Below are 26444 nucleotides of genomic sequence, written 5' to 3'. Positions count from 1 at the left end.
ATCTAATTAAACATAATATATATCTCATTTCTAATTTAAATAAATATCGAATTAAACTTAATCTATATCTGATTTCTAATTTAATCTATATCTAATTAAACTTAATCGATATCTGATTTCTAATTTAATCTCTATCGAATTAAACATAATCTATATCTGATATCTAATTTAATATATATCTAATTAAACGTAATCTATATATGATTTATAATTTAATCTATATCTAATTAAACGTATTATATATCTGATTTCGAATTTAATATATTCATATTTCAATCAAATATAATCCATATCTGATTTCTGATTTACTCTATATCTAATTAAACTTAATCTATATCTCATTTCTAATTGAAAATATATCTAATTAAACATAATATATATCTGATTTCTAATTTAATCTATATCTAATTTAACTTAATCTATATCTGATTTCTAATTTAATCTATATCTATTTAAACTTAATCTATACATGATTTCTAATTTAATTTATATCTAATTAAATATAATCTATATCTGATATCTAATTTAATATATATCTAATTAAAAGTCATCTATATATGATTTATAATTTGATCTATATCTAATTAATGATGTAATTAAAGGTAATCTATTACTGATTTCTAATTTAATTGCTATCTACTTAAACGTAATCTATATCTGATTTCTAATTTAATCTATATCTAATTTAACTTAATCTATATCTGATTTATAATTTAATCTATATCTAATTTAACTTAATCTATATCTGATTTCTAATTTAATCTATATCTATTTAAACTTAATCTATACCTGATTTCTAATTTAATTTATATCTAATTAAACATAATCTATATCTGATATCTAATTTAATATATATCTAATTAAACGTCATCTATATATGATTTATAATTTGATCTATATCTAATTAATGATGTAATTAAAGGTAATCTATTACTGATTTCTAATTTAATTGCTATCTACTTAAACGTAATCTATATCTGATTTCTAATTTAATCTATATCTAATTTAACTTAATCTATATCTGATTTACAATTTAATCTATATATAATTAATGATGTAATTAAAGGTAATATATTACTGATTTCTAATTTAATCGCTATCTACTTAAACGTAATCTATATCTGATTTGTAATTTAATCTATATCTAATTTAACTTAATCTATATCTGATTTCTAATTTAATCTACATCTAATTAAACTTAATCTATACCTGATTTCTAATTTAATCTCTATCTAATTAAACATAATCTATATCTGATATCTAATTTAATATATATCTCATTAAACGTAATCTATATATGATTTCTAATTTAATCTATATCTAATTAATGATGTAATTAAAGGTAATCTATTACTGATTTCTAATTTAATCATTATCTACTTAAACGTAATCTATATCTGATTTCTAATTTAATCTATAATAGGCGTAGGTGATCCGTCTGTCCGGGGGTGTGGCTTAGTCCGTTTGCAGAGTAGCTCCACCCATAGCTCCACCCATTCTTGGAGAGGCTTCATGTAAACAAATATCCACCATTTTATTAACTTGAATAGCTTTGAGGCCTGTTTAGTTAGGCCCGTGCTGTCTTTCTCTCTCACACAGGTTTATTTCAACTCAAATTCGATATATCATTTCATTTTTAACAGTCGCTAACATTGTTTTAGACTCGGTTGAAAAAAAAAACGGGAAGAGAATCCGATGAAAATTTCCGTTTAGAGAACGAAATGAATTCTCAAAGGCCTGTAAAATAAAGCCCATTCATTGAGTCACCCTCACGATTTTATATCGAATTCACCATCTGATTTAATTTTTATCGATGGTTTTAGACTCGGTGTCAGAAATAATTGAGAACATTCACGCACACACGGGAAAATGCAGAGATATATTTTTTTAAATCGCGCCACGATGATACACGAAAATACACCGCCTAAAATAACAGTCGGGGAAAATGTCGACATATATTCAAAATTCGCTTTTTCTTTTCCGTTAAGATATATTACTTTTCCGTTTGATGACAGTCGTCACAAATACGTAAACAATGATGCCGACATATATTTCTTCGTTCTTATTTCATTCAACATTATTATCCGGAAGTAAAGGTTCACGTGTTCATTTCACGTGTGAAAAAACAAACTCCATTTCACGTGTGCATGGACGTGTCATTCACATTTGTAAAATATATAAATTAACAGACGGGAAATTGCTGAGAGATATTTCTTCGTTTTTATTTTATTAGTTACGAGCAGAAGTACCCGGCGTTGCCGGGCAGAGGAGGGGGGAGGGAGGGGCATGTACACTTTAAACATGTATATACATGTGGGATGTGGGATATGGGATATATACATGTGCCGTGGGACATGTGTAGGTGTACGTGTGTGTGTGTGTGTGTGTGTGTGTGTACATGTGTGTACATGTGTGTGTGTTTGTGTGTGTGTATGCGTGTGTGGGTATGTGTGTGTGTGTGTGTGTGTGTGTGTATGTATATATGTGTATATGTGTGTGTGTGTGTGTGTGTGTGTGTGTGTGTGTGTGTGGATGTATATATGTGTATATGTGTGTGTGTGTGTGTTTGTGTGTGGATGTATATATGTGTATGTGTGTGTGTATGTGTGTGTGTGTGTGTGTGTGTATGTATGTATATATATATATATATATTATATATGTGTGTGTGTGTGTGTGTGTGTGTGTGTGTGTGTGTGTGTATATATATATATGTGTGGTGTGTGTGTGTGTGTGTGTGTGTGTATGTATGTATGTGTGTGTATATGTGTGTGTGTGTGTGTGTGTGTGTGTGTGTGTGTGTGTGTGTGTGTGTGTTTGTGTGTGTATATGTGTGTGTGGGTGTGCATGCACAATGCACATGCATTCACATGTTATCAGAAGTAAATACATTGTGTAGATTACATCATTTGTGCATCTGATAAATTGCCAGTAACCATTTTGTGAAACTGAATGTGCAGGTGCAGCATCTAACTCAATATGTCGAAATGTCACACACGTCCATGCCCGTGGGATTCCCACGGGTGACCCCACTAGTTTAATCTATATCTAATTAAACTTAATCTATATCTGATTTCTAATTTAATCTATATCTAATTAAACTTAATCTATATATGATTTCTAATTTAATATATTTCTTATTAAACGTCATCTATATCTAATTTCTAATTTAATCGATATCTCCTCATTAAACATAATCTATGTATGATTTCTAACTTAGCATATATCCAATTAAACAATCTATATATGATTTCTAATTCATCTCTATCTAATTAAACTTAATCTATATATGATTTCTAATTTGATCTCTAGAATTAAATCTAATGTATATCTGATTTCTAATTGAATCTATATCTAATTAAACATGATCTATATATGATTTGTAATTTCATCCATATCTAATTATATGTAATCTATGTATGAATTATAATTTAACATATATCCAGTGAAACATAATCTATCTATGATTTCGAATTTAATATATATCTAATTAAACAAAATCTATATCTGAATTCTAATTTAATCTATATCGAATTAAACGTAATCTACATCGGATTTCTAATTTAATTTATATCTAATTAAACTTAATCTACATATGATTTCTAATTCAATCTATATATGATTTCTAATTTAATCTATATATGATTTCTAATTTAATATATATCTCATTAAATGTGACAAAGAAGAATTGGTGAACATCTGGATCTGAGAGTTTAAAAACTCTCAAGTGATTTTTCACCATTAGGAGATAGGGCCATAAACAATATGTAGTATGTTATTTCAAAAGGTTTTAGACGGATTATGACAAAACTTGTTGGATGAGTTGGGTAGGTAACAAGAACAAACCGATTCAATTTTGGTTCAGATGTGGATGCAGATCCGGCCTATCAGTGGGATACAAAATGTATACTGTTCAGTTTGCAAGCGTTGGTCTGATTGACAGGAAATTGTCACCATAGGTGCAACTCCACCGGTAGAATATTTTTATGATAATTATTATGTCATAGATCACATGGTATAGCCGCCATCTTGGAAAAACCGAAAACATTTGCACCTCTATATCTCCGAAAGCGCTGCATAGAAAAAATTGAGACATGGCTCATTGTAAAGAACTCTCCATGTGGAATAACATATGTTAATGATGATGTCATAAGTGCCTCCATTATGACGTCATAATTTGACTCGTACAAAACTTCATCCGATCAAGATAAAATTTGTTGAGCATCATCTAGGGATAAATTGGTGAAGAAAAAATAATGATGACGCCATTGGTCACGTGGTTCGGCCGCCATATTTGTTTCAACACAAAAGTCTTACAAACCACTGAAAACACGTCCTGGCAAGGGTCTGCAATAACTGGTTGCTCTTTCTAGTTATTATATATTTTAGGGGTAATAATATCTTCACAACAGGCTAACCCCCGCTCTAACGGGGAAAAATTGCCTTAAAACGATCATTCATTCATTCATTCATTCATTCAATATCTTCACAACACATCATTTCAGTTCAATGAAATAAGGTAATATCATCGTTGGCTATCTTTTGCTTAGGATCCTAGGATCCTGGGTTCGAATCCCGGTCGATCGCTGAATTAACGCCAGGGGGGTTGACTCAGCCTGTCATCCTTCCGAGGTCGGCTAATTGAGTACCAGTTCACTGGTAATTCCCTGTTTGCCGTTAAAGGCGGCAAAAAGGGTTGGCGTCAGGAAGGGCATCCGGCCGTAAAACATTGCTTCAAAAAGGGGACCAAAAAACAACAACAACCACGGTTCCCGAAAAAGGCCAACCCCCGCTTTGCGGGGAAAAATGGCCTCTAAAGGTGGTTTTTAAAAATCTTTTGCCACAAAAACACAAAACCAATGATGGCATTTAGGAAATTATATTCTACAGTTAATTTGTGTTTCTATAAGACAGTTAAGAGATGATGACATCACATTGATATAACTAGCAACGGTACCTGCCCTATGGGCGGGGCTTCAATTGGGAAGCCCAAATGAAAAGGCAAAATATCAGAAATGGAAAGCTTTTTCTATTTTAAACGATCGATATAAACATCATCATGACGCAAATCATCAAAATCTAAACAGTATTTGTAGAATTTCAATAAAACCCACATCACTGTTCATATTGATAAATATTATTCCATCGTGTTTGGAAAAACTGGAAAACTTGGAAAACTTGGAAAAACAATATCGTCTATTTTACTCCCAGGGGTCCCAGGAATACCCACCCAAAATATCGTTGCGATCGGTTGAGCCGTTTTTGCGGTACCTTCGAACGGACGGACGGACATTTGGTGAATTATAGTAAGATAATCACTGAAAGAATCAGCTTTCCGTAATGGAAATGATGATATCACCATTTCATTTCTTGACCTCAAAAACATAGACTTTAAAAATCTCACTACACCATATTATAGTCTAATTTCACCATTTTGTTTGTTTGAAATGGTAATAAAAGATGATGACGTCATCATGATGTTTCTGGAGCATGACCTTTTTTGTGGTTATCCATTTTTTGGAACATGACCTTTTAAAAACCCTTAAGCCAATGTGGTGCTTTAGTGAAAAGATGGTGTTTTTGCCCACCGTGTAACTAACGATGTGACATTTTCATCCTTAAGCTGCCTCACAAGGACGGCTTCCATTCGTAGACCATTTGTTGTGATATTTCCTGGTGTTTATGTTGAAAATTTCGTGTTGTTGTTTCTTGCTTGTTGACAGGGAAGAGATGCCTTCTGCATCATCACCAATTCAAAGAAAACAAATCAACGAGAAGGAACTTGTCCAGAGGTATTTTTATATTTACTAACATGGATCGGCTCGCTATGTTCGCCTGCAGAGGCACAGGCTTGTTTTAACTGAGGATAATAACCGGACCGAACTTGAGTTGCTGTGTTGTCATGATTTACTCCAATCATAATACAAATCGTCAGGAACTGCGTTTGTCTGTCCATATGTATGTATGTATGTATGTATGTCCCTTCTGCCAGCATTTTGCAGGTTTACTCCCTTTAAAATTCGATTTTAAAAATGATAATTATGACATCGCATGTCACGTGGTACGGGTGCCGTCTTGGAAAAACCGAAGAGCTTTGCACCTCTACACCTCTGAAACCGCTCCATATAAAAAAATGAAAGGTGGCTCATTATAAAGTACTCCCCATGGGGAATAACATATGTTAATGATGATGTCATAGCTGCCTTCATTATGATGTCATAATTCGACAACTAGAATGTTTGATCTGATCAGTATAAAATTTCTCTGGCTACGCCATAATTAGACTATAGGTCTTGGTCATATTATTTATGTCATTTATTTGTAATCGCAAAAAACGTCCAAGTGGTCTAAAGCTCTAAATAGTCAAGGGGCAAAGATGGTCCAATTGGTCTAAAACATTTGGGGTCATATGGGTCTTTGTGGTCCAATGGGTCTTTGGGGTCCTCAGAGTTTTTAGGGTCTTTTGGATCTTCAGGGTTTTTAATAGTCTTTATGGTCTTCTGGGTCTTCAGAGCCTTTTGGTTCTTCAAGGGTCTTTATGACCTTCTGGGTGTATTTTGGTGTATTTGGGGTCTTCGAGTTATTTGGGTTATTTTGGGTCTTTTTGGTCTTTAGGGGTCTTGGTGGTTTTGAGGGTTTTAGGGGACTTAAAGGGTCATCAAAGGTCTAAGGAGTCTCAGCATTAAAGGGTCGCAAGGTATATTGCAACAATACGTAATTAATAGACGTACTTATTGATCAATCAATGATCTTACCAACTCTCTGGAAAATCCTCTCTATCTCTTGGATGATGACTCCACTATCTGCCGCTTCATATCTCATCCCTCAGATCGGCAGGCAGCAGCCTCTTCACTCTCTGCAGAGCTGGATAAAATCAGACTGGTTAAACAAGTGGAACATGTCTTTCACTCCTGGCAAATCTCACACTCTCACTTTGTCTCTCCGAAAAGACCATCTGGGAAACCCTCCCGCCTCCCATCCACTTTTTTTTTTTTTTGTATACAGGATCGAGGCTTATGAAAGAGCGAACATTTATCACACAAAAAATCAAAACAGACACACAAAGTATATAATAAGGGGAGCTATATAATAAGGGGAGCGGTAGACAAGATGGGGAGAGAAGGGGAAGCACAAAAACACAACATTTGAGAGCAGGGACATCGGGATATCTGTGGGAGGGAGAGGGCTTGGGAGGAGGAGGCGTGGGAACGGGGTGGGGTTGTGAGATGTATAAGACACAAGGATACTACAAGGACTTCCAGGAAAAAAGTTGGTATTTAAAAAAAGTGGATCTGGGGTGAATTAGCGGGGGTAGAAAAGATCAAGGTTTTGGATGGGGGAAGATAAGAGATGGTGGTGAACAGCTGTTTTAAAGACCTGGAGGGAGGAGTGGGATTGAAGAGAGTGAAGGAGTTTGTTCCAGAGGTGGGAGAAAAGAGGAATGAAGGAGTGAAGGTGAATAGAGAGTCTTGATTTTGGCAGTTTAACCATATAAGGGTTGCAGGCAGATCTTGTGCGACCTGTCGGAATATTTGGGGGATAGAGCCCAGAGAGAGCTGGGGGAGCAAGGCCGGAGAGGAGTCGGTAGAAAACAGAAAGACCACCAACCTGCCTGCCGTGAGTAAGTGGAAGGCCCTCGGAGTTAGCTTCATCGCGGGAGATTCCAATGATTCTGAAAGCTTTGGTTTCAACAGCGTGAAGACGAGCTAGGTGTGAGGCAGGAGCACCGGCCCAGAGGGGAGAACAGTATTCCATTGAGCTGCGGATGAAAGCCTTGTATGTGGTGAGGAGCTCAGGTGTGCCAAGGAAGGACTTTCTACCTTTTCTATCTATCTTTCTCACTATCTGCCATGATCTTTCCTGGGAAAACCACATTTCAAATCTGGCCTCCAAAGCCAGTCGCCGACTGGGCATCCTCCGTCATGCGAAGTCCTTCCTTGGCATCTCTGAGCTCCTCACCACATACAGAGCTTTAATCCGCAGCTTGATGGAATACTGCTCTCCCCTCTGGGCTGGTGCTCCTGCCCCACACCTAGCTCGGCTTCACGCTGTTGAAACCAAAGCTTTCAGAATCATTGGAATCTCACGCAATGAAGCTGATTCTGAGGGACTTTCACTCTCTCACCACAGTCAGGTTGGTGGTCTTGTTGTTTTCTACCGACTACTCTCCGGCCTTGCTCCCCCAGCTCTGTCTGTTCTGTGTCCCCCAAATATTCCTGCAGGACGCACAAGATCTGACAGCAACCCTCTTCTTGTGAAACTGCCAAAATCAAGACTCTCTGCTCACATTCACTGTTTTATTCCTCTTTTTTCCACTTCTGGAACAAACTCTCACACTCTCTTCAATCCCTCTCTGCTCTCCAGGTATTTAAAACAGCTGTTCACCACCATCTCTTCTCTTCCCCCGTCCAAAACCTTGATCTTTTCTACCCACGTTAATACACCTCAAATCCACCTCTTTCAATCTCCGATTTCATTCCTGAAATTCCTAGTAGTGTCAATTTGTTTAACGAGCAACGGTACCCACCCTATGGGTGGGGCTTCAATTGGGAAGCCCAAATGAAAAGGAAAAATATCAGAAATTGAAGGCTTTTTTTATTTTAAACGATTCATATAAACATCCGTTGAATCATATCACACGCAAGTCATCCAAATCTAAACAGTACATGGCGCCCATTTTGAAAAAAGATTGAATTCTGCAAAACGGAAGCGGCCGCTGCACATCGTTCTCAGTCGCACGTTTGTGTGAAGAATGCGTGCCGAATCTGTAACACGGAAGCGGCCGCTACACCTGTTTCTCAGTCGCTTTGCACACGCTGCCATGTTACTTCGGAGCCGCACGTTTATATCGGAAGAGTTCATCAGGAGTCGATCTACTCTCTCCTGGTACGTAGAATTTCAACAAAAGCCACATCACTGTTCATCTCGGTAAATATTATTCCATCGTGTTTGGAAAAACTGGAAAATTTGGAAAATTGGGAAAAAATTGGAAAAATAGCCTATTTTACTCCAAGGGGTCCCAGGAATACCCACCCAAAATATCGTTGCGATCAGTTGAGCCGTTTTTGCGGTAACTTCAAACGGACGGACGGACATTTGGTGAATTATAGTAAGATACTATGTACCCCTTCCCCCCCTCCCCCCCAACCCTCTCCCTTCCACAGATCTCCCGATGTCCCTGTTTTCTACTGTTGTGCTTATGTGCTTCCCTCTCTCTCTCCATCTTGTCTCCCCCTCCCTTTATTGTTTTGTGTCCGTTTATGTTTTTTGTGTTTTATGTGCTGATGTGTGTTTAATGTGCTAGCTCTTACACGAGCCTTGATCTTGTATACAAAAAAAAAAAAAAAAATGCAGAATCAATCAGATGGCTTGGTATCTTTGGGCAACTCTCAGAATTTGCATAAATCGAATATAGCGATCGCCCAATATGGGTGAAATATAAAAATGGCCATAACCTTTGATTGGAACATGCTAGAAGGATGATTATTTTACCTATGTGGGGGTTTTTTGAGTGTGGCTGATTCATTTTGCTTGTAGAAACTCCGTTTTGACTTTGCCTAGCAACAGAAATCCAATATGGCTACGATGCGATAGGGACAAACTAGGAAAATGGACATATCATTTGATTGGAACATGCTAGACGGATGATTCTAGTGTCTAGGTGGGGTTTTTAGGTGCCTACAGATCAATTCAGGGAGCAAACCTATATTCGCTATGGGAAGTGAAGGGTGGCTTCATTGGGCTGACTCTCTCTGCCGAGCAGGTGGCTTGCTGGATTCTGTCGTACCCCTCTGCCAGAGAGTCACCGATGCATTTGATTCCATGTACCAAGCTGAGGAGGAGAAGTCTGCATCAACTACAAGGCACATCCATAAAAAAGAGGGCACAAAACGACGAAAGCTGGACAGTGATGATCGAAAATGGATGGCAGATGAGCTGTCAAAGCACCCACATCCCCTAAGGACAGAGTCAACAGAGCTGTTCAACTTTGTAAATGGCAAGGTTTCCGATGCGTCGATCGATGTTGCCGACACGACACTTTGGCGATCAGACAAGCCATGGCACACAGCTTCAAAGAATCCCTCCCAGGGTGTTTTCACAACCCTATCAAGAGGAAAGTGAAAACACTTGAAGCCCTGAAAAAGGGTGTCAAGATCGGGTCTAAGACGGCATACGATATTCATATGAAGCTCTGTTCAGCGCCTGGTCGTCCTTGGCCAGATATGAAACATCAGCCTTAAATCTATCTTCGCCTACGAGCCGTGTGGAGTACCATCAGTGGTTTTGGATGAGTATGGCTTTTTCCACAAAGGCAACAAGTCAAATCTTGTTGGGCACCTCGCCATCAGATGCAAGACAAGGGAGCCAGATGTAATGATTGTGGATGTGCAGTAACTTCTATACCACATTGTTTGGCCCTGTCGAGGTACCATCTCAATTATAGCTACAAGTGTGATCAGACGACTCCTGCAATACAGCCAAATTGCTACTGTGACCGTTACCGTCGACTGGTATCGCAGTATCTCCCATAAAGATCATGAGAGGGCACGATGTGATGGTACTGTTTCAAGCACGACCTGACACTGACTTCTCCTCTTCCTGCTAGAGATGTCATCATGAAGGGCAAAGTCAATAAAAGAAGACTCTCGTGCCTGCTCTGCACATGTGACCTTGGAATGAACGTGTTGATGATTGGTGAAGACAAGGGGCTTCTCGACCATAAAGAGCCTGATGTCTTCATGGTGAGCTATGTTCTGAAGGCTGCCCATGAAGGAAAGTGTGTCATTCATATAGTCAGTGACGACACAAATGTGTTTGTCATTCTCATCTACTTGGTATGGCAGTACAGCATTGCAGGCCTAGTTCTAATAGAGAGGTGGGATAGAATCATCCTCAGCATCACCCAAATTATTGTACTAAGAAACTCGGAGAAAAGTCAGGGCAGATTATTGGCATGCATGTGCTGACCGGTTGTGACACTATTTCCTGTCCATATAACAAAGGGAAAGTCACCACGTTCAAGCAAGTCATGTCTACAGACTTTCCAAAGCTGTACAATGTTCTAGGCGAGACTACTGCGACAGAGGTAGAGCTGCATGAGATGGGAACGGAGTTTTTCTGTGCGCTCTATGGTCTGCCCATCAGCACGTGTATGAATGTGGTGAGGTATGTAATTTACTCGATGAAGGAGGGCAAACCTCCTCAAATTAAAGCACTGCCTCTGATAGATGAAAACCTCCAGGTATCATATGCTGAGGGCTCATCTGCAGGTGATGCGTTGGAAGGTAGCAGACAAGCAAAGTGCCCCTCCCCTTCAGATCATCAGCTTTGGCTGGGAATTAATGAATGGTGTGGCATATCAAGTCACCGCCACAGGACCTACAGCACCTCCTGAGTTGATGGATGTTGGTAGTTGCCAGTGCAGAGCTGAGGTGAAGGCATGCGCACAGACCACCTGCAGCTGCTTCAAGGCAAATCTACCCTGCTCCACTGCTCCAGTTACTGTCACTGCTCTGCTTCCGATGAGTTTCACAACCCTCCAACCAAGTCCAAGAGAGGAGAACAAAAACATTCACATGGGGATGAAGAAGAGGAGGAAGAAGAGGAGTTGGAAGACGAGTCGGAGTTAAGCTTTATTGATAACATGATGTGCATTTAGTGTTGTGGTCATTCCATCGCTGGCTTCTCATGTAACTTTTATATTGCTGGTTGTGCACGTTCACATGTAGTTTATTGTTGTGCACTGTTTGTAGGAAATGAACATGTCAATTCAATGCAATGTCACTCTCTTTATCATTCTAATCTAGAATAAAATATAGAGCAGTGAAACCCACATTCGATTTCTCTAACAACTGGACACAAGAATCATCATTCTAGCATGTTCCAATCAAATGATATGTCCATTTTTTTATATTTTTTTTTGGTATACTGAATCGAGGCTCGTGAAAGAGCTAACATTTATTTCACAAACAAATCAACCAGCCAAACAAAATATACAAAAAGAGGGAGCGGAAGACAAGATGGGGAGAGAAGGGGAAGCACACAACCACAACATTTGAGAGCAGGGAGAAGTGTGGGAGGGAGAGGGCTTGGGGGGAGGAGGCGTGGGAAGGGGGGGGGGGCGAGGGGGGGGGGGAGAGGTATAAAACACAAGGGGACCGAAATTAGCGGGGGTAGAAAAGATCAAGGTTTTGGATGGGGGAGGATAAGAGATGGTGGTGGACAGCTGTTTTAAAGACCTGGAGGGTGGAGTGGGATTGAAGAGAGTGAGGGAGTTTGTTCCAGAGGCGGGAGAAAAGAGGCATGAAGGAGTGAAGGTGAGCAGAAAATCTTGATTTTGGCAGTTTAACCATAAGAGGGTTGCAGGCAGATCTTGTGCGACCTGTAGGAATATTTGGGGGACAGAGCCCAGAGAGAGCTGGGGTGGCAAGGCCAGAGAGGAGTCGGTAGAAGACGGAAAGACCACCAACCTGCCTGCGGTGAGTGAGTGAAAGGCCCTTGGAGTTAGCTTCATCACGGGAGATTCCAATGATTCTGAACGCTTTGGTTTCAACAGCGTGAAGACGAGCTAGGTGTGAGGCAGGAGCACCAGACCAGAGGGGAGAGCAGTATTCCATAGAGCTGCGGATGAAAGCCTTGTATGTGGTGAGGAGCTCAGGTGTGCCAAGGAAGGACTTCGCACGACGGAGGATGCCCAGTCGGCGACTGGCTTTGGAGGCCAGATTTGAAATGTGGTTTTCCCAGGAAAGATCATGGCAAATAGTGAGACCCAAAACCTTGAGTGACAGAACTTCTTGGAGAGGATTATTCAGAAAGTGGATGGGAGGGTTGTCCAGTCGGTCTTTTCGGAGAGACATCGTAAGAGTGTGAGATTTATCAGGATTGAAAGACATGTTCCATTTGTTTGCCCAGTCTGTGATTTTGTCCAGGTCTGCAGAGAGTGAGGAGGCTGCAGACTGTCGATCTGAGGGATGAGGAATGGAGCGACAGAGAGTAGAGTCGTCAGCAAAGAGATAGAGAGGATTTTCAAGAGAGTCAGAGAGATCATTGATGAAGACCAGAAAAAGCACAGGCCCCAGAACACTACCCTGGGGAACTCCAGCCTGAACAGGAAGAGGAGATGAGAGAAACCCATTCAGGGCCACACGTTGACTACGTGTGGACAAAATGAAAATTTTGTCAAATTTGTCAAAAACAAAATTTTCCTAGTTTGTCCCAATCGCATCGTAGCCATATTGGATTTCTGTTGCTAGGCAACGTCCAAACTGAGTTTACACAGGGGAAATGAATCAGGCACCCTAAAAAACCCCACATAGGTAAAATAATCATCCTTCTAGCATGTTCCAATCAAAAGTTATGGCCATTTTTATATTTCACCCATATTGGGTGATAGCCATCTTGGATTTAGGCAAATTCTGAGAGTTGCCCAAATATACCAAGCTGGCATCTGATTGACACTGCATCTAGGACCACTATGGTTCATGAATCCATCAAAAAACCTTACAGCACCAACAATTTCCGGGTCCACAATAATGATGGTGAACGGTGGCTACTGGACTACTCCAGTTTTGCTCTGTAAGTTGGATGGTGAGCGTCGGAGAACAGCAATGTTCAAGTCTTTCCACAGATTCTCAATGGGATTCAAGTCTGGGCGTTGGCTGGGTCATTCAGTAACTTTCACGTTCTTGTTCTGAAGCCATTCCAGTGTTGCTTAGGCTGTATATTTGGGGTCATTGTCATGTTGGAACATAAATCTTCGCCACAGTGTAAGGTCTTTTGCACTCTGAAGCAGGTTCTCCTCAATGATTTGCCGTATTTGGCTCCATTTTTTTTTTGTATACAAGATCGAGGCTCGTGAAAGAGCTAACATTAATCACACAAAAAGTCAAACCGACACATAAAACACTAAAAATAATGGGAGCGGTAGACAAGATGGGTAGAGGGGGGGAAGGACACAAACACAACATTTGAGAGCAGGGACATCGGGAGAAATGTGGGAGGGGCAGGGCTTGGGGGGAGGTGGGAGAGGTATAAAACATATGAACACTGCAAGGACTTCCAGGAAAGAAGCTTGGAAATGTGGTTTTCCCAAGAAAGATCATGGCAGATAGTGAGACCCAAAAGCTTGAGCGACAGAACTTCTTCGAGAGGATTGTTGAGAAAGTAGATGGGAGTGGTTTTCTAGTCGATCCTTTTGGAGAGACATAGTAAGAGTGTGAGATTTGTCAGGATTGAAAGACATGTTCCACTTGTTTGACCAGTCTGTGATTTTGTCCAGGTCTGCAGAGAGTGAGGAGGATGCAGACTGCCGATCTGAGGGATGAGGAATAGAGCGGCAGATAGTGGAGTCATCAGCAAAGAGATATAGAGGATTTTCCAGAGAGTCGGAGAGATCATTGATGAAGACCAGAAATAGCACAGGGCCCAGAACACTGCCTTGGGGAACTCCAGCCAGAACAGGAAGGGGAGATGAGAGAAAACCATTCAGGGCCACACGTTGCCTATGACCAGAGAGGAAGTCCGCAAGCCATGAGTGGAGATTTCCATGGATACCATAGGAGGAGAGTTTGGTGAGTAGAACTGGGTGCCAGACCGTATCGAAGGCACGTGATATGTCAAGTGAGACAGCTCTGATTTCCTGTTTGGCATTGAGGACCTCCATCCATTGTTGAGACAGCAGAAGCAACATGTCCAGAGTAGAATGACCTTGTCTGAATCCAAATTGATGATCAGAGATCAAGCCATTGGAGAAGAGGAAGGATTTGATATCCGAAGCAATGATGGATTCCATGACTTTGCTGATAATTGGCAGCAGGCTGATTGGTCTGTAGTTGCAAGGATCTGTTTTTGCACCTTTTTGTGTAAAGCAGTAATGTTTTGCTGATTTCCAAGATGCTGGCAGATGACCTTGAGTAAAAGAGAGGGTGAAAAGAACAGAGAGAGGGTGAGATAGAGCGGCAGAGCAGGATTTTAGGACCTGTGGGCTGTTGCCGTCTGGTCCAGTTGAAGAATCAGAGTCGAGGTTTGACAAAAACTTCTCCACCTTGTCAGGAGAGAAGGACACAGAGTCCAGGAGCATTTGGGTTCAACTGGGAAAGGTGGGAACAGAGAGAGATGGGTTTGGGACACAAGATTTTGAGGCAAACACAGAGTTGAGGCATTCGGCTTTGTCACGTGCGGTGTCAACTGTGCAGCCATTTGAGGTAAGGGAGGGGATGGAGGGGGATCAAACACCAGAAACGGATTTGACGAGACGCCACCAGGATTTGGAGGAAGGAGACAGGTTTGAGAGTTCAATCTTGAGTGTGGAGAGATAGTGCTTCCTGGCACTCCTGAGGGTAGACACACACTTGTTCCGAACTTGGTGGAAGGAACTGAGATTGCCTTCAGTTGGATTTGCCTTCCAAGAGCCAAAGGCAAGTTGTTTCAGGGCAACTGCCTCACCACAAGATTCAGTGTACCATGGACGGGAGGAAGGGTAAGACAACTGAAGACAAGATGGGATAAATCTGTGCATGAGAGAGAGAGCAGTTTGCTTTGGAGGAATTCCCAGGAAGAATTGATGTCAGAGGCAGTAGAGATGGGAGACCAGTCCAGGTGATAGATGGCTGCTTGCAGCCCGTGCCAGTCGTCCTGAGTGAAATGCCAGACTCGTCGGCGCTGAGGAGGCTCTCTGAGAATGGCCAGAGAGATGTCCACTTTAACAAGCACATGATCAGAAGAACCGATTGGAGCAGAAGAAGAGCAGCAGACATTTGCAGGGAAGTTAGTCATAACGAAGTCCAGAAGAGAAGATACTCCATTGACTGAGACCCGGTTCGGGAAATTGACAGGTTGTGTCAGCCCCAATGAGTCACAGAAGTCCTTTGCTGAGGTGCCATGGCTGGTGAGAGATGAACCCACACCCAGCCAGCTGGCATGATGATAGTTGAAGTCGCCACATATGAGGAAGTGAGAGTTTGGTTGAGGTGATAGAAGTTGGTCCATGTTGTCCGACAGCGAAATGTAAATGGAGTCATCACTGTTTGGAGGATGGTACAGAACACATATGAACAAAAGATGGGAGTGGAGAGGAAGCCATAGCCAGAGGTACTCCTGGGGGTGGGGTGGAGAGAGGGCAGTGCAACGAGAGTGAGGAAGAGAGTTTTTGATGAATATAGCCACCCCACCACCAGGACGAGGCTCAGGTCTATCATACCGGAGGAGGGAGTAACCAGGAAGAGATATTAAGGAATCAGAGACATCTTGAAGGAGGAAAGTTTCTGTTAAGCAGATCAAGTCTGGATTGTCAGAAGCAACCTGAATGGAGAGATCATTCAGGTTTGAGCAAAGGCCCCGGATGTTTGAGGTCCATCCCGTTAATGAGGAGAGAGGAGGAGCATCGGGTGCAGGACAGAGGAGGGGAGGGGTAGGGTCAGATGAAGGATGAGATGGGGAGGTAGGAAGAGCAGTTGATAGTGTGTCAGAGATTACAGAAGAGTTACAAGAAAGGGAAGGATGAGGAGGACGAAAGGTTTGATGGTGATGGGATGAGGCACAGTGAGGGGTTGTTAGAGGGGGGGCAGAGGAAAGTAGAAGGTTGGGGGAGGTGGAGGTATGAGATAGAAGGTAGACGAAGTGGGGAGGAGGCAGCTTTGAGAAGGAGGTGGGAGGAGGGAGAATTTGGGAGGGATGGTTGGGGGGGGGGGGGAGATTTGAAGGGGAGTGGTTGGGGGGGGAGTTTTGAATGGGGGGGAAGGAGGGAGTTTCAGAGGGGAAGGGCAAGGGGGGAGTTTATGAGGGGAGGGGCAAGGGGGGAGTTTAGGAGCGGAGGGGCAAGGGGGGATATTTGGAGGGGAGGGTTTGGGTCCATTAATTGTTCCCTCTATCCTTTTCAAGTCTCCCAGTCCTTGACACTGAAATGCATCCCCATAGCATGATGCTGCTACCACCATGCTTCACGGTAGGCATGATAGATGGGTGATGTCATTTTGTACTATCCATGTCAAATTCCAAATCCCTTCCCTAATTTCTCAGCAGTGGCATAGCAGCATTTCCAGAGATGATGCAACCAGCAGGCAGGTTATACAGTGGTGGCCAAAAATATTGGCACCCTTGCACTTTTTTCAAATAACTCACAATTTTCCCTTAAAATACAGACTTGGCATTTAATATGGAATATTTTTTTTGTGGGGGTGAACTTACTTTTCAAGATGTCTTAGAACCAAAAGTTCATTGGAATTATGTTGAAATTATTCGAGATTTTGTTAATGTGACCTTTAAAAGAAACAAAAACCACACTTGACATTTCGAAACAAATAAATTGATCCTTGAAAGTGATGTAAACTGATATCGAACTCAATTCATGGACAGTACTGTGTTAAACTTCTGTACGTTTTCCAGAAGTATCTCTTTATTTTGCACATTAGCCCAATTTTTTTTAAACAAAAACAAAAGTTAAATTACGACTGGGATTACGGACAGTAAAATTACAGTTCAGTACTTCGTGTAACCCCCATGAGCATTCAGGAGAGCACGTACACGTTGAGACATGCTGTTCACGAGATTTGCCAAGGTTTAGACAGGAATCGCTTGCCATGCAGTGACAATAGCCTGCTGCAATTCACGCACAGAGGTCGGCTGCTGGTCCAAGTGGTCGATTTGACGCGTTAATTCTGCCCACAAGTTCTCTATCGGATTCATATCCGGGGACATGGCAGGCCACTCCATATGCCCTACACCACGGTCAGCAAGAAAGTGTTGGATCATGCGAGCACGATGAGGCCGTGCATTGTCATCTTGGAAGACAAAGTTTCCTCGAAAGGCTGCACGGGCAAATGGAAGCAATGTTTCTTCCAGAATGGCCCTGTACTTGAACTGGTTCAGGTTTCCATTCAGAACAACCAGGTCAGTTTTGCCCCCTGCATGAAAAGCAGCCCAAACGGCCACCCCACCACCTCCAGCTTGGACTCTTGGCACTATACAATCTTTGATGTAGGCTTCATGCACTTGTCTGAGCACTCGGACGCGGCCATCTTGACGATAGACCAGAAATCTAGACTCGTCACTGAAGATCACGTGATTCCAGTGTCCTGGCTGCCATTGACGGTGCTCTCTGGCCAACTGTAATCGGCGCTGGTGGTGTTGTCTGGTCAGGCGTGGCTTTCTCAGGGGACGCCTGGCACGATAGCCTGCTTGAACCAGTCGTTGGTTGACTAGCCTTCTGGATACAGGCACATTTGTCAGTTGCTGCCACTCAGCCCTAAGCCGATTAGCTGACTTGGTACGGCCATTGCGGACTAACCGGTGCAGCTGGCGATCATCCCTCCTTGTGGTTCTGTCGGGACGTCCTGGCCTCGGTATTGGAGAAGGGACACCCCTCTGAGCATTTCGTTTCAGGATCTTTGACACCTGACCTTGAGTGATGCCATACTGCCGAGCAATAGCACGCTGCTTCATGCCGTAATTTCGTAAAGCCACCACTCCATGACAAACAGCATTGTCGAGTTGACGGACCATCTCCAGAGGAAGCGGCAATAAATTTGGAGACGTGCAGCAGTTGTTTTCCACTAATACAGAACGCAACAACCCTTGTATACCCAACTGTGAAGCCAATCATCAAATGTACCTGTCCGTACATTTTGCCATGTCACCTGTGATATAATCCTGTTGTTGACTTCTTGCTGCGACAGACAATCATTGACATGGTTCTTTTAACTCAATCTAACAAATAAATCACCAAAGTGTAAAAGAAACTCACCAGATTTTTTTTCTTTTTTTGGTATACTGAATCGAGGCTCGTGAAAGAGCTGACATTTACTTCACAAACAAATCAACCAGACAAACAAAATATATAAAAAGAGGGAGCGGAAGACAAGAGAATGGGAAGCACACAAACACTTGAGAGCACACAACATTTAAGAGCAGGGAGATGTGTGGGAGGGAGAGGGCTTGGGGGGAGGAGGCGTGGGAAGGGGGGGGGGGGGTGGGAGAAGTATAAAACACAAGGACACCAAGGACTTCCAGGACAGAAGTTGGTATTTCAAAAAGTGGAATTGGGGTGAAATTATCGGGGATAGAAAAGATCAAGGTTTTGGATGGGGGAAGATAAGAGATGGTGGTGAACAGCTGTTTTAAAGACCTGGAGGGTGGAGTGGGATTGAAGAGAGTGAGGGAGTTTGTTCCAGAGGTGGGAGAAAAGAGGAATGAAGGAGCGAAGGTGAGCAGATGATATACTGAGTTAAGAAAGTAAACCCAAGTCAAGAAAAAAAAAAATATTCCATATTAAATGCCAAGTCTAAGTTGAAATTGACAAAAGTATTTGGTCTCCACAATTCTTTATTTCACTGTTAATATTACAGAACCTTTGTTTTTGATTCAGAACTTATTATATCCTTTTAAATCAGAAAATAAAAAGAAATGGCATTGACAAAATTATTGACACGCCAGACTTAATATTTGGTAGCATGGCCTTTGGACAAGATAAATGAAGTCAAGCGCTTCCTATAGCCATAAATGAGCTTCCTACTCCTCTCTACTGGAAGTTTGGCCCACTCTTCCTTCTTGTGCAAACTGCTCCAGTTCTCCCAGATTTGAAGGGTAGCTTCTCCCAATTGCTGTTTTCAGATTTCCCCACAGGTGTTCAATGGGATTTAGATCTGGACTCATTGCTGGCCACTTCAGAACAGTTCAGCGTTTTGTCTTGAACCATCCTGAGTGCTTTTTGAAGTACGTTTGGGGCCATTGTCCTGCTGCAAGACCCATGACCTTCAACAGAGACCGATCTTTCTGACACTGGGTTGAACATTGTTCTCCAAAATGCCTTGGTAATCTCCTGATTTAATGATGCCTTGCACACATTCAAGGTACCCATTGCCAGAGGCAGCACAGCAACCCCAAAACATCACTGAACCTCCCCTATGTTTGACTGTAGGGAAGGTGTTGTTTTCTTTTAAGGCTTCTTTTTGTTTTCTGTAAACATAGAGATGATGTGCTTTATCGAAAAGCTCTAATTTGGTCTCATCTGTCCACATAAGGATTTTGGCTTGCTCAGGTGTGTTTTGGTAAACTCCAGTCGGGCTTTCTTATTTCTCTCTCTCAGAAGTGGGGTCCTCCTGGGTCTCCAACCATAGAATGCCTTTCATTGAGTTGGCAACGAATGGTGTGAGTTGAAACTGTCGTACCTTGTGTCTGAAGGTCAGCTTGAATATGTTTGGCAGTTGATCGAGGTGCTTTCTCCACCATTCGAACAATCCTTCGCTGCAATCTTCGATCAAGTTTTCTCTTGCGGCCACGTCCACGGAGGTTGGCTATAGTGCCATGGGCCTTAAACTTCCTGATAACATTGCGTAACGTGGGCAAAGGAACATCGAGGTCTCTGGAGATGGAGTTGTAGCCTTGAGATTGTCCATGCTTGGCTACAATCCTGTGTCTGACCTCAGACAATTATCTGGTTTTCTTTCTTTTCTCGATGCTCATTTTGGTACACACAGTGACACAAAACAGCAGAATGACTCCTTTTCTCTATTCAAACTGGTTAAATGGGTGATTTTTATATTGCAAGCACCTGCAACTCTCCACAGGTGAGTTCAATTCCAAAGTAAAGGAGAATCACCTGCTTGAAATCTAATTATTTCTAACAACTTCTAAAAAACATAATATTGTCCGGGCCATTTTAGGATTTCTGTGTGGAATATGCTGAGATTTAGTAATTTTTTCAGCTGTTTTTGTTTTGATCTACTGCAAATCAAAGAAATACATGTGGATACCAAAATATATTTTTTATTTCAACAATTTTCTGGAAGAAATGGTGTATTATTTGAAAAAAGTGCAAGGGTGCCAATATTTTTGGCCATGACTGTACATGTACAATATGATGAGGATGATGAAGATGCCAAACAGTTTCTATAATATCGGTATAACACAACATAGGATTCTTTGTGTGGTTAAGTTGCACAATTGGAGCGTCAAATGAGGTATTTGTGGACAACGTAATGAAACGCATTGAACAACCTTGTTTTGATCAGTGATGTCACTTCCTTTGCGTGTTCATCAGATGTTAAAATGTCGTTGGTTTCCAGTTACCCAAGGTGTCTGGTGCAAAATGCAAGACAGACCAGGACTGCCAGCAAGGTGACAAGCGACTGCAGGGCAATGGTAAAAACAACAATAGTTTCCTGGAGGGCGAGGGGGGGGCACGGCTCTGCCGCTGATGTAATTCCCCTGTAGTTTGGAGCAGGAAGTTTTAACTTGGCCAGGGTACTGGCGATAGCTCGCCCTCTCTTCTACCAAACACTGATATAACACAATAACAACAAGGAAATTAGACACAGGTGAGGCATGCTCAGGGATATCACATACAGTGCTAAAAATAAAAATAGGGGCAATGCCCCTGACCTCACCTGGTAGAACCAGGGAACCACTGGTTAGCGTGGATGACTCACAAAATAAGTAACGGAGAAAAAAGTAAATATCTATTTTGGGGGACAAACCCCTGATTTTTTCTTTAATGCCGTGAACAAACTTTAGTACATCAGGGGTGATGACGTTTGTGGTCAAGCCTCATCAAAATCGTGTTTGTAGATTTGTGGAAGAGAGTAAATAAGGTACTTGTTGTCGGGGGGTTAAACCTGGACCCACTTTGACCCCCCGGTAGAACATCCCCCACATATTCACAAGAGGTACTCCCATGGAGTGGGCTTTTCTTAGTTTTATTTGTGTTTTTGTGCATGTTGCGGAATTAAGTGTATTACGGTGGCTGGAGTGCAAACCCAGAGTGAAAATCCTTCCACCAACCTCCTAGAAAGAGGTACCCAACTCCAGAAGGACGTCCGCAGCCACAGTTGGGCACCAGATATGGATGACCATTGGCTCACGAGGAGATCCTCCGCCCTTTGACGAATCTTGTTTTTAATCCTGCTAGGTGTTCATATCCATACACGCTTTTGTAAACATGCTCTCCTTTGGTAAACCCATGCTGACTACCTTTAATTAGTCTGTATTTATTTAAATGGTTCCTCATCTGGACCATATTTAATGTCTCTAGCACCTTCCCCACAACTGAAGTCAAACAGGTCTGTACTTCCCCAACTCTTCACTGGATCCTTTATTAAATCACGATGTTACATTTTCTACTCTCCAATCCTCCAGTACCTGTCCTGACTCCAACGAGCTGTTAAAGATATCCATTAACCTCTCGCTTACCTGGTGAGCCACCTCCCTCAATACTTTCAGGTGTATATTATTGACCCTGGAGAAAATGCTGTTGAAGAGCATGGAATGAGTGTTGCTGCTTCTTAAGTGCAGGCAATAGTGGGGAAGAAGTCGGACATGACCCTTGATGGTACCATCTTTGGTCCAATGAGGTACTGCCTTGTATTTAAAAGGGGTCTCACACACCTGCATGCTGTTCCCAACTGATATGTAAGTTATATCAGCTCCAACATTGAGTGTCAAAAGAAAATCCTTCAAAGTTTCCCACTTTCTCCGACTCTTCCATCGAGAAAGGTGCTAAAGTAGTGGGACATGTAGCGAACAATCCAAGTTGTGTGGCCAAAAGGATAAAAAAAAAAAAAATTAATGTAAAGGAAACTTTGAAAAAAAAATGGCACAAAGTAAGTTACGCAAAAAGTAAACCTGTGAATATGTAATCGGGGAAAAAGAGAAATATCAGAGAAGTAAAAACATTGTTTTGTAAAAACTTTATAATTTTTAGACTTAGGCAGTTTGTAAGTGGAGTTTTGAAAAGCGGAATAGAGGAAGTTCAGTGGAGAATGAAGTAATGTGAACCCCTCGATATTCATGACCTCAGCAATAATTTTGGAGTACGGTATACCCTTCGGCACTTTCATGATACTGTATTCCATTTGGCACATAGTGAATCAGGAATGCATGAATACAAAGACAATCAATCATAGGCCATTTAGACCCAGTCAGTATGAGGAAAGTCCAAGCAGGATTCCTTTTTACCCAAACCCCTGCACTCTCTGCCATAACCCAATGTAAAATGTGATGGTTGTTCCCTCTAGGTGTTCGCACAGGGCGATGTATTAACTTCGACAACACGAGAAAGACGTGTGAAGTGACATCTTGGTGTCCACTAGAAGATGGCCCATCACGCAGGTTTCTGAAAATGACTACAGTATTTGTTCCCTCTTTATTTATTTTAATTTTAAAGCTGATCATTGTTGCTCAGTCTGCTAGTGCGTTGGTAATTGTGTGCAGCATCTTTATCCCCACGCTTTTTGAAAAAACGGGTCTGTCCGTCCGTCCGTCGCTATCTCATCCGAATGCTTCAGTCACATTTGGCTCGGCGGCCGTAGGGTCTAAAAAATCTACGGCCACTAGCAATTATAGGGCGGCCGCAGTATTTCCACGGTCACACAATGTAGTAGTCACATATGTTTTTATTTTTCGGGTAGCTGCACGGGGTATTTAGAAATTGTGGAGACCGAAAACGTGGGGGTGCCGTACGGTCTTTGATTTGATGTCGCACGGTGACCTTAGGGCGTCCCTGCGGCGGCCATTGAATTTTCAAGGCAGACGCAAGGTAGCCTCAAGGTGCCCGCAAGGCGACCACAGGGGGGCCCTAAGGCGAACGTGCGGCCAGACGGATGGTAACGAGTGGGTATATATACCAGTTCATTTTCCTCGTAAAGCCGCCGTATCCTCGTAAAGAGGATCATTTGCACACAAACAAATTCAATGCCAATGCTTACCCTTCCCAACTCCTGTCCCTGGGTCCACGGCTGAATCACCTCATCGAGAAAGGCCAAGTTCCGCAGCTTCCACTGCTGTAGGCTGGTTAACTTGGAGGATGCTTGGCCCGACTTCCCCGAAGAACCGGCCCGGTTCTTGAGTTTGCCATAGGCAGAACGTAGGTTTTTGAACCTCCTCTTGATCTTCTCCACTGCAAACAAAAAATAATCACATTAGAATGTGTCAGAGGAAAGTGAATATTATGTATTTACACAATGGAGTATTTTTTACATGATACTTGGACAATTGACAATGAAACTACAATACAAATCAGTAATTTAAGAATTACAGAAATGAGGAAATGGGGAAAGTACTGTTAGTGGCAACTATGTACCAGGATTAATTTCACTACTCACCGGTCCACTTAATCTCCTTGGCAAGCTCAGCCAGTTCCGCCTCCTTCAGCTTGGTGTTGCGGTACTTCTCATGTCTGAGGTTGTAAAAGTAGGGATGGGCCTCGTAAAATTCGACAATGCGCTGGAGCGTGGGAGACTCATCCTCATCCTCTCCATCAGGGTCATGGTCCTGCTCAGGCTGGGTGTCTGGCACCTGTTCTGGCTCCTTGGATGGCTGGTCCTCTTGCTCATCCTCATGGACTGGGTTGGTCTTTTTCTTGGCACCTTTCCCCTTGTCCTTGGTTGATCGCTTCTTTGGCGGCATGGTGATGTGTCTGGTCTGAGCTGCTGGTGAAATGTGATGATGTGTGTGGCAAACACCTATACTCCGATCTCTAGCGGTAGCGCACGGTGGACGCACGGTCGATGCAGACTGCCACGGAGGCCGTACGTAGGACGCACGGCGGGCATAGGGGAACCGTGCGTCGACCCTGCGTTGCCCGCAGGTAGTCACACACACCGCAAGGCCACCGTAAGGTGAACACAGGGACGCCTTAGGACTACCCTATGGCGACCGTGGAAATAGTGTGGCCGCCGTAATTTTTTGGGGGTTGGCCAAATTCATTTTTCATTGATAAGAGCCTACGGCAGCCGCACGAATAACGCAAGCCCACCGTACGCCCTACGTACGGTCGACTTGGAACACATCTACGTCATGGCTACGGCTTGTCGAATTGCTACGGCCAACCTAGAAATGAAAAAAGTTATAACTCCGCGCTATAATTCCACGGAGACCCCTATGGACTGTAAAAGATAGCCATACGCCCTAGGGCCACCCTGAGGCCACCTCAGAAACTCTGCGGCCGCCGCACGTTTCTGTCAATTTAGGGGGGGTACGGCCGCCGTATCCTAGCCGTAGAGCAAATGTGACTGAGGAGTAAACGGTTGTGCAGAAATTCACCAAACTTGGTATTCATGATCACCACATGGCAATAAGGTGCAAGAGCAGTATCATTTTGGCCCCATCCCCTGGGGCCCCCTGCGGTGGGGTCAAAAGGTCAAATACTAAAAAATGCAATTACTATGGGCACATTTTAAAACATTTTCAAAAGAAACTTTGTGTATTCAATCAGCATTGGGGGACGCATGGAATATGTAACGATGTTTTGGATTTGAGCCCTGGTTCATGCCCCCAGAGGCTGAGTGACTTCAGGTCACAAGGGTCAAAACAGAAAATTATTTTTTAACTGCAAATTTGATATTGGGGCATTCCTGGTGGAACCTTTTGCCATCTTTCAACTTTGCTTTCGGTTTGAAACGTGGGGATTTGTGACGTCGTGCCATCGACTTCGCTCCAGTTGAATTCGTTAAAATATTTATATTGTTTCCTGAAGCAACCACTGCATGATGTATTTGTATTTTAAAAGAACATGCAAGCCGTTTTCCAGATGCCAATTCTATTATTTCTGATCCTTTAATCCTCCATTTCTCCATACACAATATATAGATACCATTTATTGTGTTGCCACTGCCAAAAAAGGGACGTATTAGCATCGCACAATTATAAGCAGCACCGGTTATATTTCCGTTAAATTGTTATCGACGAAGACCACTCTTTACAGTACCAAAAGGACGAGTGAGAATGATCAATTACAGTCAAAACATCCACCAAACCACATCCGCCAAACCAACATATGAACCAAACCAACACATTCGCCAAACAAACACATCCGCCAAACAAACACATCCACCAAACCAACACTGAACCAAACCAACACATTCGCCAAACAAACACATCCACCAAACCAACACATCCGCCAAACAAACACATCCACCAAACCAACACTGAACCAAACCAACACATTCGCCAAACAAACACATCCGGCAAACCAACACATGAACCAAACCAACACATTCGCCAAACAAACACATCCACCAAACCAACACATCCGCCAAACAAACACATCCACCAAACCAACACTGAACCAAACCAACACATTCGCCAAACAAACACATCCGGCAAACCAACACATGAACCAAACCAACACATTCGCCAAACAAACACATCCACCAAACCAACACATCCGCCAAACAAACACATCCACCAAACCAACACATCCGCCAAACAAACACATCCACCAAACCAACACATTCGCCAAACAAACACATCCGGCAAACCAACACATGAACCAAACCAACACATTCGCCAAACAAACACATCCGGCAAACCAACACATGAACCAAACCAACACATTCGCCAAACAAACACATCCACCAAACCAACACATGAACCAAACCAACACATTCGCCAAACCAACACATCCGCCAAACAAACACATCCACCAAACCAACACATCCGCCAAACAAACACATCCA

The 26444-nt window shown here is 42.4% G+C and overlaps 2 protein-coding genes across 3 annotated transcripts in view; one reads left to right on the top strand and one right to left on the bottom strand.

Annotated features, from left to right (window-relative positions):
• Positions 1-26444, top strand: part of LOC137431878 (P2X purinoceptor 3-like) — a 163946-nt gene that overhangs the window by 82917 nt on the left and 54585 nt on the right. For both annotated transcript variants that reach the window (XM_068123677.2, XM_068123678.2), the window contains exons 4-6: positions 5721-5789; positions 21057-21132; positions 23004-23097. In XM_068123677.2, the coding sequence (XP_067979778.2) occupies positions 5721-5789; positions 21057-21132; positions 23004-23097 (239 nt within the window). The remainder of the gene's footprint in view (positions 1-5720; positions 5790-21056; positions 21133-23003; positions 23098-26444) is intronic.
• On the bottom strand, positions 23157-24776 carry LOC137430480 (uncharacterized). The gene is made up of 4 exons (XM_078781221.1): positions 24759-24776; positions 24090-24633; positions 23694-23884; positions 23157-23171 (listed from the first exon to the last, which is right to left on the bottom strand). Exons 1-4 carry the CDS (start codon positions 24774-24776, stop codon positions 23157-23159), a joined length of 768 nt encoding a protein of 255 aa, XP_078637347.1.

This window comes from Myxine glutinosa, chromosome 7, assembly GCF_964187855.1.
Source record: "Myxine glutinosa chromosome 7, kmMyxGlut1.1, whole genome shotgun sequence".
Lineage (NCBI taxonomy): Eukaryota > Metazoa > Chordata > Myxini > Myxiniformes > Myxinidae > Myxine > Myxine glutinosa.
This window is presented reverse-complemented; position numbering and strand designations above follow the sequence as displayed.

Excerpts from the sequence above, each read along its gene's own strand:
- LOC137430480 (XM_078781221.1), bottom strand. Across the intron at positions 23,885-24,089 it reads CAAGGAGATTAAGTGGACCG|TGGAGAAGATCAAGAGGAGG; the intron begins GTGAGTAGTGAA and ends TTTTGTTTGCAG.